Source organism: Sceloporus occidentalis, unplaced genomic scaffold, assembly GCF_023333645.1.
Source record: "Sceloporus occidentalis isolate IW3139 unplaced genomic scaffold, rSceOcc1.0.p SCAF_2, whole genome shotgun sequence".
Classification (NCBI taxonomy): Eukaryota; Metazoa; Chordata; class Lepidosauria; order Squamata; family Phrynosomatidae; genus Sceloporus; species Sceloporus occidentalis.
The window spans coordinates 202,221,074-202,234,169 of NW_028316982.1; the positions used below are offsets into that span (position 1 = coordinate 202,221,074).

General features: G+C 36.3%; 1 protein-coding gene across 1 annotated transcript in view; it reads left to right on the top strand.

The window, feature by feature from the left end:
• Window positions 1-13,096, top strand: part of HLCS (holocarboxylase synthetase) — a 151,914-nt gene that overhangs the window by 38,022 nt on the left and 100,796 nt on the right. Inside the window, exon 6 of the mRNA XM_089508109.1 lies at window positions 6,171-6,442. Within this exon, the coding sequence (XP_089364235.1) occupies window positions 6,171-6,442 (272 nt within the window). The remainder of the gene's footprint in view (window positions 1-6,170; window positions 6,443-13,096) is intronic.

Genomic DNA, 13,096 nt, shown 5'->3' on the forward strand with positions numbered 1-13,096 from the left:
CTAAACTCTTTGTTGAAAGCCCCTTATACTTACTATTGAAATAAGATCAACTTGTCTACTGGTAGAAAGACTACAGAAGATAACAAGGATGAAATCTCTATCAACAGGGAATTCTATAATTTAGGAGCAGAACTACATGCTTATTACAGCAAAGAATACAGTGCTACCTCGGGTTACGAATTTAATTCGTTCCGCGGCGCCGTTCGTAACCCGATACATTTCGCAACCCGAAAAGCCGCTGGAAAGCCGCTAGCCGCTAGCCGCGCTTTGAATTTCGCGCCGAAAAGATTTTCGTAACCCGAAAAATCCTTCATAACCCGGAACAGTTTTTTTAAATCTAACTTTTTCGTACCCCGGAAATTTCGTAACGCGGTGAATTCGTATCCCGGGGTACCACTGTACAGTGCTTCAGCTCATCTGGATCCACATCAGAGGAAAAAGCTGAGTATCATTGTTGGTTTTGTTTCTGTTATTTTATTTCTGTTTGTCCAAACTTGTAGTGGTGATTTCTTTTCATTAAATCAGATAAGAGGCAGCACTTTCACATTTAGAAACAGAATAAAGTTTTTAATCTACTGACAAAAAGGAGCAATTTCTGGACAGGGTGCCTGCAATAAGATAAGATTTCATTTTAAGTTTAGAATGCAAGATTGGCTTAGCAACAGGCACTTAAAAAATCTCAGTTTTTAAAACTCAGCTTTTCTCTCTGACTTGGATCCAGATGCCCTGAAAGTCTGTGTTCATCTTTTGTGAGCAGATGCCTTTTTCCGTTGCTGGAGTTACTGTCATTCCTCTCCTACCTTTGGTCTGTATGAGGCTTCTGTTGCTATTGTTTTAGGAGGTAATTTGTTTCTTATGCATTGGAAAAATGACATGAAAAGTCTCTAAATTACATTTGACAGTTGTAATATAGTTTATCTTGTTGTAATATAGCAAGTGAATATTCCTGCCCCTATTAAAATGACTACCGCCTCAGCCATGGATTCCTGCTGGGTATTCTTGAGCAAGTTACACTTTCATTCTCAGAGGAAGGGAAAGGCAACCCCCATCTGAACAAATTTTAATAAGAAAATCCTGTGGTAGGTTTGCCATTACTGAGAAGTTACTTAAAGGCAAACAACAACAATTAAAATTTGGGAAATGGTGGTGCTTGAACAAGGTTTTTAACATGTGAAAATAGCTGCATGTTGTAACAATTTAGCTTCATAAAGGTGTGATGTCTATAAAAGTTAGCTATACTAGAAATGAGCTATACATAGTCTTCACTAAACTTGTGTCACTCTGTCAGCTAGCATGGAGCATTTTAAAGAAATGTAAAATTCTATACATTTATTTTAAGCTTCAGCAGTATGTCTGGTACCTTTTATACATTCTTGCCAGTGTTCTTGTAAACTTCAAAGTATTCATCATTGCAGTATTTCCATATCTGTACTAAATGATCCACTGTGTAGAAGTTCAGTTCAGTTCAGTTCATCTTTATTATGGCCATAAACCAAACAGATAAAAAGGGGTTACAGAATAAAAGAAGGTAAAGGTAAGGTTTAAAAAAAGAAGTGAAAACACAGATTAAAAACAGTATTTAAAATATCCTTTTAAAATCCAGTGTGGCAGGGCAAGATTGGTACTAGCCTACTGCAGAGATCATTGCCTGGTGGATTTTAACTGCAGCTGCACAGAATCTGCCAATATTATATGTTAGGTCAGGGTTGGTGTCTGAAAGCAACAAAAAGTGTAACATTGACTGCTGCATCCTTGATATTTATACAGTAAAGGTGAAATAAGACTGAGGCGGATGTCCCTGTAGTATGAGCACTGGAGCAATACATGCTCTGTTGTCTCTTTTTGGCCAGAGACAGAAGGGCATAATCTGTCTGAGATGGGAATCTTCTTGTATCTGCTTTCAAGGACAGCTGAGGGAAGGGCATGATATCATGCCAAAGTAAAGACTCTCCATGTTTTCGTACTTCGAGTTTTGCTATAGGTGATGCCAAGTATCTGTTGGAGTCTTAACAATAAAAGTTGGGGCACTAGCTAGGTCTAGCTGTTGCTCTATATCATCCGTGTGTGTACATGTTAAAATTGTTTATATGGATCTGTACTTTCCTTTAGATGAGTATTTCACAAATTTTGGAAAGTCATCCTCCTTTCCTGGAAATAAAAATGAAGACTCATAATTTGATTCTGTATTTAGACCTTATTCTTATCTGTGAAGTTATAAATATGTATGCTACAATTTGAATAGTGCCCATACTTTGAAAAGCCTTCATAAGTTTTAACAGGTTCAAATTAAGTACTTGATTACCCCGCTGACAGTCATGGGGTGTGCACATATGTTGATCTCTCTCCTTTTGTTTCCTCTTGGATTTCACCACCGCCACCACATACAATTCCACTGACACTTTTACAGGAGTTATACTTCATAACTCCATAATTGATACCTTAATATTGATGTTGGTATCATCTTAAAAAGAGGTAGAATAATGGCACTGCCATTTGCCTTCAGAATTAACCAAATTGATCCATTCACTCTTCCACTGCGTCTTCTGATGGTCTCTTGGAATAATTCGACCTGTGTCCATCCTTAGTTACAAAATTTATAACTAAGTACACTGTACTGGGGATATTGTATTGTATCTTGATGTTTATATGTAATTTTAGCAGAAGGAGGGAGGGTTAAGGGGATTAAGGAAATGTTATTATTGTCTGTATATGTTTTATTGGACTGTTGTTACCCCCCTAGATCCCGGAAGGGAGAGGCGGGATATAAATAAATATATTATTATTATTATTATTATTATTATTATTATTATTATTATTAGAAAACAGGATATATTGAAGGCAACTTAAGTTTTGACATAAGTCAAACTGAGTTTCTTCTAGTTACTATGGCTTGTAACACAACAATGAAACAGGGCTATTACGTAATGCAATGGAAGATCTTTGGGAATTGGTTTGTACATCCATATTTTCTTTGACACTATCATAGGATAGTTTTTACCTTAACCACTTTACATGGTACACACCACAAATGCCAGGTGATGTTTACCATATCAGTAACTCTTGTCTTCTAACGTCTTTTCTGATTTGATGAACTGTAGTTCTTTTGAAAGGGGAATATACTGATACAAAAAGTGGCACATACAGGCAATGAAATAATGACCGCTGACGTCAAAAGTGAATGTGGAAACAGACCTAAGAAAAGCATCCACCTGAGTAAGGTATAAAGCAAAATTGAGTGAAGCTCTTACACCCAGCACTTCCCTTTACTACAACAAGTGTGGATTGCATACATATTATTAATTGCAGCTATTGAAGATGAATAAACCAGTTGCCTTTGAATTCTAGAGGTGTGTAAACCAATTGGCCTAGAATTCTTGTGGCTGTTTTGTGTAGCCTGATTGACAGTTGGACAATCTTGGTAGTAATATCACTTTTTAACTGAGCAAAGATTATTTTAATTTGTGGATACAACATCACAGCATAATACTTGAAAATTATTAATTAATTGCGGAGGGGTGTCTGAATTTAATACTTTTATTCTGAGTGATATTGGCTAATATTCTGTCAATTTAAAGATGATAAAAACATGCATTTGTTTTAATAAAATTTGCAAAGTTTACAGAGTGCCAGTTTTGACATAATGAAGTAAATACAGAGGCTTGATATTATGGCCTTTCTGATGTATGTGTAAAAGAAAGTCCAAAACAAATAAATCCATCATCAAACAATTCACCATGATTTGATTTTAACACAAATAGCTTCTAATATATATTTGGGGTTCTTACCTATAATCTTATACTGGTTTTGTTAATCACTGCCAGATATTTTAAAGTAGCACCAGCAGTTCAGTCTCACAATTCTGTGCTTTATGTAGTATTTCTATCAAGGTCTCATGGGAGCATAAGGTCAGATATTTGAACATTACAACCAACACCTTTCATTTAAGTGGCCACTAGAGGTTGCCACAAAACAGTGCTTACATCTCGGTCTATGGCTTGTAAATAGTGTTAGGTTCTAAGCCCTCAAATCAAAGCAGTTAAATGAGGTATTTACTTTTTTGTGGTTAGTGGCTCAAAAAGGTACTTTGCAGAAATACATGTAATATTTATTTGGAATTTGAATATTTTATTTGTATTAGTATATGTGTATTGTACGCAACTTGCACAAAGAAAATAACATAGAAAGACCAGGTTTAGATTCAGAAGAAAGAGGAGTGAAATTAGGATGGAACATCAATTATCTGAGATATGCAAATGACAACATACTACTAGTAGAAAACATCATAGACTTGGAAAAATTACTAAGGTAGGTCAAGAAAGAAAGTGCAAAGGCAGGATTACTGTAGAACAGAAAGAAAAAAAAATAATGACTACAAAGAATTTACATAATTTACATAAATTCAACCTAGATAATGTGGAAATGGAAATACCGTATATACTCAACTATAAGTCAACCTCATATATAAGTCGAGAGCAAGTTTTGGAGCCAAATTATGGATTTTGTTATGACCCATGGATAAGATGAGGGTAAAACTTAGGGGCATGTAGCAAAGAAGCAAAGGAAAACAATGCTAAAGAATTCCAGCAGACATAACTCTGTACTTGCTCTTAAGGCTGGATGGATGAGAGAGTAAAGGGGGGTTGGTGCTTCCAGGACAGATTATACTCTTGCCTTTCATCAGGGAATGGTTCCTTGTTTTAAATAAGAGTTAAGATACAGCCCTTGCATCGACCCATAGATAAGTCGACTCAGGTTTTTTGGGTCAATTTTTTAACCTAAATTTCTAGACATATATATGAGTATATACAGTAGATTTTCCATGTCTTGGCTCAAACACTGAACACAATGGAGACTGCAGTCAAGAAATAACAGTGGGAAAGGTAGCCATGAAAGAACTTGACAAGATTCTATACTGTACTGCTGAACACTAAAGTTAGAATCATCCAAGCCATTTTATTGCCCATCACATGTATGGCTGTGAGAGCTGGACAATAAAGAAATAACAATAACAACAGCGACATTTAAAGTACGATGCTGCAGTAGAGTGCCGAGGATACCGTGGACAATCAGAAAGAAACAAATGGGTCCATGAACAGATCAAGCCTGAAATACCCCTAGAAACCAACCTGATCAAATTCAGATTGTTGTACTTTGGTGACATCATGAGAAAGCACGACTCATTAATGCTAGGAAAGGTAGAGCATAGTAGAAAGAGAGGAAGACTAGCAGTTCTTAATACATGTGTATATCAAGATGGCTGAAGAATGGGGGAAAATGAACTGTGGAGATGTAATAATAAATCTACGAAGCCACTGACTCTTCTTCTTCCTTATTAAGCAAATAAAGGCTGATACTTGAAAGGTTAAAGTCGCTGAAAATAGTAGGCAAATATTGGGAAACAAGGTGGTTTGTGCTGCATTGTACTAGGTCAAATTTTGCATCTGAAAAGTGCTGTTAGAATACTTTAATGTGCCTTGTGACTGATTTCTTTTTTTGAAATGCTCTTAATTTTATTAATGTTTTGTTAATATTTATTTAGTTAATATTTAAATAATAATAATGAACAGTACAGTGTAATTTTATTAATATAGTAACAATGCAGTACTAACAGTTATAATACTCAATGAGATAATGGAAATGTTTGCTTTATGAATTATTTCACATTCCTGTTTTAGTACACATTATATATCTTTTAAGCTATATTATCATAACAAAGAGCAAGATTTTTTGATGTCTAGTAATTGGAATAAGTGATACATGTGCCTGTTTGTCTGAAAGAAGTAATTTGCAGTGAAATAATTGGTGAGGGGATTTTTAAACTTAAGCATGGAACAGATTTTTTTTTAAAGTCACAATCTTGGTACATTTTTAAAAATCACTTGTTGTGACATGAAATAGTGAGGTATTAATATTGATGTAGAGTCCTTACATATTTCTCCCTTTTTGTCAGAAGAAATTAAATTTTCTATGTATTGTGGCTTAATAATGAATGGCTGGTGCATCAAATCATAAGAGCATGAAGTATTTGAAGTTGACTTCAAAATTTGGTGAACCAATCTGTAACAGAACACTGTCATTTTGCATGAGACCCTTTTCAAAAAAAAAATTCAGTTGAAGTAGATCAGATTATCAAGTTTCATTGTCATCCAATTTTGTTTTATATTCAACAGGAAATCCATTGTTCTCTTTTGGAATGGCTTAGCAGAAATGTGAATTCTACAGGATTAATTACTTCTAGCAAAGTGTCCCTTAAATTTGAATCATCTAGCAGCATGGAAACAGAAATAACGCCCTCACTCATGCCAGTCGTCACTGAAATGAAAGCTTTCTCATCTGCAAATTTCAGCCTTGACAGATACAAGCAAAATCTACATACAAAGAACCTTGGAAAAGTGATTCTGTTTGCTGAGGTTACATCAACCACAATGGATCTTCTTGATGGGTAAGAGATCATGCTGACTATAACTTCACTTTGTACACTATGGCTGAGAACCTGTTGGCATGCTAGACTGGTGCAACTGTGTCAGTGTGGCAGCCAGCAGGAAGAGGTCATAATTTCAGTATCTGCGAGAAAAATCAGAGAAAGTCATAATTGAGAAGGAAAACTGCCACCTGAAAGCAGACTTTTCTCTACAGTGTCTTGCTTCCAGGTGATTCAAAGCCAGGGTGTTTCTGAAAGGGTGGGCTGAGAAATTACCTATACTTGGACCAGATGTTACAGACATAGACTTCTCTGAAGTGACTGTACTGTTACCCTAGCATAGAGCACTAACAGAACTGTAGGCTTCATTTGACAAAAAGAAATGAAAGTTCATAGAATGTCTTGGGCTTCCACTTTTCCCACCTTAATGGAAAAAGCGTTAGCAACAGGATAGGAGATATCTAAGCAGTTGATCTGCAAGCCTGCTAAAAACAGGTTAGACAAATATTTAAAAGGTAGGTTATCATATATAAAATCATCCTTCTAAATCATAGACTACAGTAATTAAAAGAGTATGTGTTTCTCTGTATTTTGGCACATGATCTTGAAACTTACAGATATCATAATGCAATTTTTAATTCATGTTTCAGCAGCTAAGTGGCAACCTATACAATAATATAGTATCTCATATTGCAGGGTGTCCTCCCCCCCTCCCCATATGTGATGGTGTTAGGAATGACAAGGGCTGTTCTGTCTTTGAGATGCTCAAAAAATTGCTAATGTTAGATTCACACTCTTACCGTGTTTATGGGCTTTTCCATGGGTCAGTGAAATACTGTACTTAACTCTTATCAAAAAAGGAACTACCCCCTTCTCTGAATAGCATGGCAAAAGGAGAAAGCATTGTCTATCCCAGGAGCACCGATCCCCTCTATTCTCTGCCATAGTTCCAGTTCTAGCCTTTTTGAATGTCTGGTGGAAAAATGGTGGTGGTTGCAGCTCATTGGCACTTCCCCTCAAAGGAGCACCAAGAGGAATTGGGCTTTCAAGGGCTTGTGTATTTGTGACATTTGTGTATATTTGTCAGCTTTTCTAAGTTTAAATCGGGCAAAGTTATCACATTAAAGCTATAATCACTGCTAATGTATTCACCATTTTCTTTGCTTTGCCTTTTTATCCATCGTGACATGTTTACATTTTCTTAGCCCCACCTGATGGCTTCCCCCACATATTACACAGCACTTTTTTCCATAGTCCCTCCTCGTCCAGCCAGCCTTTAGGGTGAGCACAGTGATACTTCCCAGAACTTTGTAAGTTCTTTGCCATTGTTTTCCTATACTTCATTCTTTACAGCCTTTGTAATACGTCCTTAAGATTTACCCTTCACTTATCCATAATTTTGGTCCCAAAACATTTACTTGACTTACGCATGAGGTTGACTTACAGTAAAGTATATATGGTTTGTGGTTGTATTTTTTTTGTAGTAAAAATTAAATAAATTCTACATTTGAAGTGAAACAACTAGAATTAAATATAATTGTTACTTCTAGCCAGAATCGATTTATTGAAACAGTGTGAATGTGGGTAAGTAAATATCTATGTAAGATTCATTGAGTCTGCTTTCACTATTAGATTTAGGTCATAGGAAAGGAATGGAAATTATATGGTTCTACAGATGTTGCTGGATTGCAACTCCCATGAGCCCTAAGCAGCATAGGAAATAGTGAAGGCTGTTAGGAGTTGCTGGTCTACATCTAAAATTTAGCGCAATTCCCACTTCTGCCATAAAGTTAAAGCATTGTAGCTACAAGCATGTTGTAAAGCTTCTAAGATAAGCTTTTCCCATGTTTCTCAAATGTAATTTTATTCCTAAACTTGAATTTATGAAACATCTTAGACTCTTTTGATGGGTCAGGCTAATAACATACTGGATGTTTCATGTAACAGACGTGTCTTGTAGCATGTTCTCATCTTGGACCCTCTACTCTTGGTTGTACAACAAAATAGTCTTTCTCTCTCTGGGTAGATCCTAAACTTTTGTCACAGATGAGTGTGGTGCTGTCCATAGGCCTCCTATTCAGGGAGTGTAGATTCCTTTTCCTATGCTTTGTATATTGCATTCCAAGACAGTAGTTGTGAAGCACACGAGGACATTTGAACCCATGACTATTGCAATGCCTAGGAATTAATAGCAGTAAGATTAACATTGGTAGGCATTAGAAAGTTTATCTGCATGTGTGTTTTCTCATCATTTTTGTGTTTTCTAGTTACGTGTTTATTTTTTCTGGGATTAACCACACATTCAAACTGGCAGCTATTCTCAAACATAGCAGTGGCATATTCCTCCTTGAAATATACAATCTCATTGTATAGAATAGCCTTTTAAAAGAAGTGCATATTTTCTGACTCTGAAATTAAAACCCGACTCTTAGCATGAATATTTGCATTATATCTTATTATTAGTCTATATGGATAATATAATAGTTTCCAACATTGCTGCACTGATTAAGCAAACTGCATTTATTCTAAAAACAGGGCCGCTGTTGCTTGATTGACTGATTCCCAGTGAGGAATTGTCCTTTTTAAATACAGTATAAGGTTTGGGCAGAGATATTATAAATGTTCTGGCATTGCTTTAATATTTAGATGCAATATACAGTGGAAGAGTTGATTTTGCCATTGAAAAGCCTGAATGCATGTAACTTGCCTGTATGAAGTTTGAGTGTTAATTTAGTTAAGAGATTTATTAGTTGAATTATGCTATTTATTGCAGCTTCTCTTGGTATATGGTACATTCTTCGTATGCATAAAGCTTTTCATTCTGTGGAGTGCTTTGAGTCTGGCAGCTATTAGTGTTGATCCAAGGTAACTATAGAAATGCTTAAAGAACTTTATAAAAAGCTGTGCACATGTGTTGATTTGTGACTTACTGAGATCTGTCTGTGAAAAATTAATATTCACAGGTTTTTTTGTTTACTTAGTATACCTAATAGTATGTGTGGCAGTTTTAACATCACAGTTCAATGTGTCATATCCCAGACACTGGTCTACACAGTATAGAATGTCATGTTAAGTTAGTAAATATAAACAGGTGTTGGCTTAACCAAGAGATGTCCTGGGGCCCTAAATATGCTATTCTTGATTTCACAAGGGAAGGAAGATAATTTGGTCCTCTGTATCCACAGATTGTTTATCGAAGTATTCAACCATCCATGGCTTGAAAATATTTTTAAAAATATATAAATTCCAAAAGGGAAATAACTGATTTTGCCATTTTATATAAGGGACACTGTTTTACTATGCCATCATATTTAATGGGATGTGAGCATCCATGGAGGTCCTGGAACCAGACCCCAGTGGATATCAAGGGCTTACTTTATATATATAACGAATATGGCTATGATCTGTCTTCTCTTTGAGGACAAGCTAGGAACAAGCAGAGCAAGAGTGATCTATAGGGACTGGATAGTCCTGCTGCATTCTTAACTCCTGCTTGCCCATTTACTTATTGTTCAGCCACACACTTCACAGTTGCACCCTTTCTATGAACATGTAGAAGTATGAAGATTCAGCAAAACAGGGAGGGAAGTTATTCCTGATGTCTTTTCTTTCTTGAAAATTAGGGAAAATTGCAAATTTTAAATGGTGAAAAAATACTTAACGCAAGGTGTTCATATATTTATTCTCTCCCATATTACTCCCCCCACATTATTTCAAAAAACTATGAAGCAGATAAAGCCATGTTAATCTGTAGAATCAGTACATAGAGAAATCTTGTAGCACCTTTGAGACTAACTGAAAGAAATTTGCAGCATGAGCTTTCGTAGACTTCAGTGTATTTCCTTAGATGCACCACCAAATGCATCTGAGGAAGTAGACTGAAGTCTACAAAAGCTTATGTTGCCAATTTCTTGCTTTCAGTTAGTCTCAAAGGTGCTACAGGATATCTCTGTGTTGCAGATAGGCATTTATCTACATTCCAGCAGAAACCTATACTAGCAGAACATGCTTCTCTGCATCAGGAAGATGAAAGGAATATAAAGCATAAAGTAAAAGGATGATTGGGGTAGCCATGGTCCACTCTTCAGTTGGTGTGCCTGGAAAGCAGACCCAAGGCACTAACATCCTGCTAGAAACAAGGACCAACTAAAACTATCTGTACTAAACCATAACCATTTTTGTAAAAAAGCACAATGTAAAACACAATTTAAGTATGCGTTAAATGTAGTATCCAGTCCCTGCCCTAAAGACAACAGTTTCCTTTCTGCTGTGTGGGGATATACTGAATAAGCATGAATACCAGACTAAAATGCTAAACAGCCTCTAGGCAGCAGCTGTAGTGGAGGTTGACACTAGTCGAGGATTTCTGAGACAATAGCAGTGGCCCCATAGCTAACACTTGTTAGTACTGTGCAGAGAGAGGCACAGTAAATCCCTTTTTGAAGATCGTTTGCCAGAAACCCTATGATGGGACAGTCCAACATGAAACAAGTGATAATGCCAGAATGCACTCAGCGAGCTGCTGTAGAGCAGAGGACAATGAGTAGTGCTGGGGTTAATGAATCAAGCTGAAAGGACATTCAGATGTTGACCTGTTCAGAGGCAAAAAGAAAGTCCAAAACTGCACAACGCATATTGGTTGTTTGTTGTTAACTGCCATCAAGTTGACTTCCACTTATGGTAACCCATAAATACAATGAGAGGACCTCCGAGTCCCCCTACCATGAATAGCCCTGCTGAAGACATACAGACTCAGAATTCAGTTTGGTTCTGCCCCCCCCCCCCCCCCCGGTTGGGAAAAATCACAGAAGCTTAAGTCTTATATTATCCAATGGATGGCAATGTGTGTGCACCCACACCTGTGCCTCCATGTGCACACATCACCATTGAATAATATGCTATCTGTGGACACTCAGATGCACCAATGAGAAGCCTACTGACACCCAAGGCCCATTGTATTTATTAAATGTTGAAATTACAAGCTCTGTGGCACATTTGAATAAAGCACTTATTCAAACAAAAATGTGAGGCTTCTAGTGTTTAAATTTACATAATTTTAACTAGCTTGGTTCTTCATCTTAATTACTTATATATATTGTTGCATATTTTTATGAGTAGTTTGGGTACAATGTGTCATTGAACTCCAGGTGCATGTGTACCTGATTGCCTTGGATGGGAGCACAGTGTTGTGTTTGGATTTTTTCTTTGACTCTTAGGTCCCTGTGGCATATCACAAACTGCTTTTTGATATTTCTCTCAGTTTTGAAAAAAACTTGCTTTGGGGGATGGGGGTAGGTGCCTCCCAGCATCCTGGGGATTATAGGAGTTATAGCCCAATGCATCTGGAGGGTATGTGATATGAGAAGCCTGATGTAGGAGGAGGATGAGCTATAGTGAGATGCACAAGCCCCTGCTTTCCTTTGATGCAGCTGCAAAGAGATTGTGACATTCACTATGACTCAGCCTCTTAGCACTAAAACCTTGTTTTAGCATGACGTGAATTTAGCTGTAGTCAGAGACAAGCACAGATAAATCATACTTAACTCTAGATCTAGTAATTCTGATTTTGGTCTATAGCCGTAGCAGAACTGTTGTGTCACAGAATTCAGTTAGAGTTGGTGTTGTAATCCTAGATATATTCATTTAAAATGTTTCATATTACCAATCAAAAAAAGTGATTCCAAAGTGATTTACATTTTTTAAAAACTATATGGATACATTATCTTTAACGTATGAGATTTAACTGAAACATAGTTGTGTAACTTTAAGATTTACTTGTCACAGGTTTTTCTTTCTTTTTTTTTTAAAGTTTGGAAGTCCTGTAACAAATGTGAAAAGGTTTAACAAAGGAAATCATGATATTTTGTTTCAGCATGCAGATAACATTTAATATTACAACCATACGTAAATAAAGTTCATGTTTAATGGGTCTACAAAACTTTCTACAAGCCAGATACCAGACCTTCTGTTCCAGTCCCCTAAATTTACATATTTCCCCCAAAATTAAGACACAGGAGAAAGTGGGCTGGAACTAATTTAATGGCTGAGTGACCTCACAGTAGAGAAACAGCCAGAATCTAATAGGGGTCTTTGTCTACATTTCCACCCTAGCTGGTAACTTGCCAGTCAAAAGTCAAGCAGGAGAAACAGGTGGGAACTATTAAACCTGTCATAAAGTTTGAAAAATTGATTCTGGAGTCCAAATGAATAGATTGAACTTGACAGTGTTATCCTAAAGATTCTAAGAAAAATTCAATAGTTTAATTTGGAGTCCCTTGATTATTCATTAGTTCTCCAGATGGCCAGCACTGATGTATCACATATTACTATACAAAGTCTATTATTGTTGGCATGTATTTGTATAGACAACTAACAAGTGTGAACATCTCTATTAGTACTTTTAAGGGATATTAGTCAATTGTAAAACAAAGATTTGTTTAAATATAAAATAATTTGGAATGATCAAGCAGTATCTTATTATTTTTACTTTAGATTTATTCAAATCCCTAGGGGCTGTCATTCTGGAATATTTCCATCAAAATTGTCATTGTCGTGGTTGTTAGAGAAACTGAAAGTAAGATTTCTCATTTTATAGTCTGTCACTCGGATACGTTACTAATAACCAGGGCACCTTATCTGGTTCCTTCCATAATCTTTGTGTCTTTTTATCAGCAT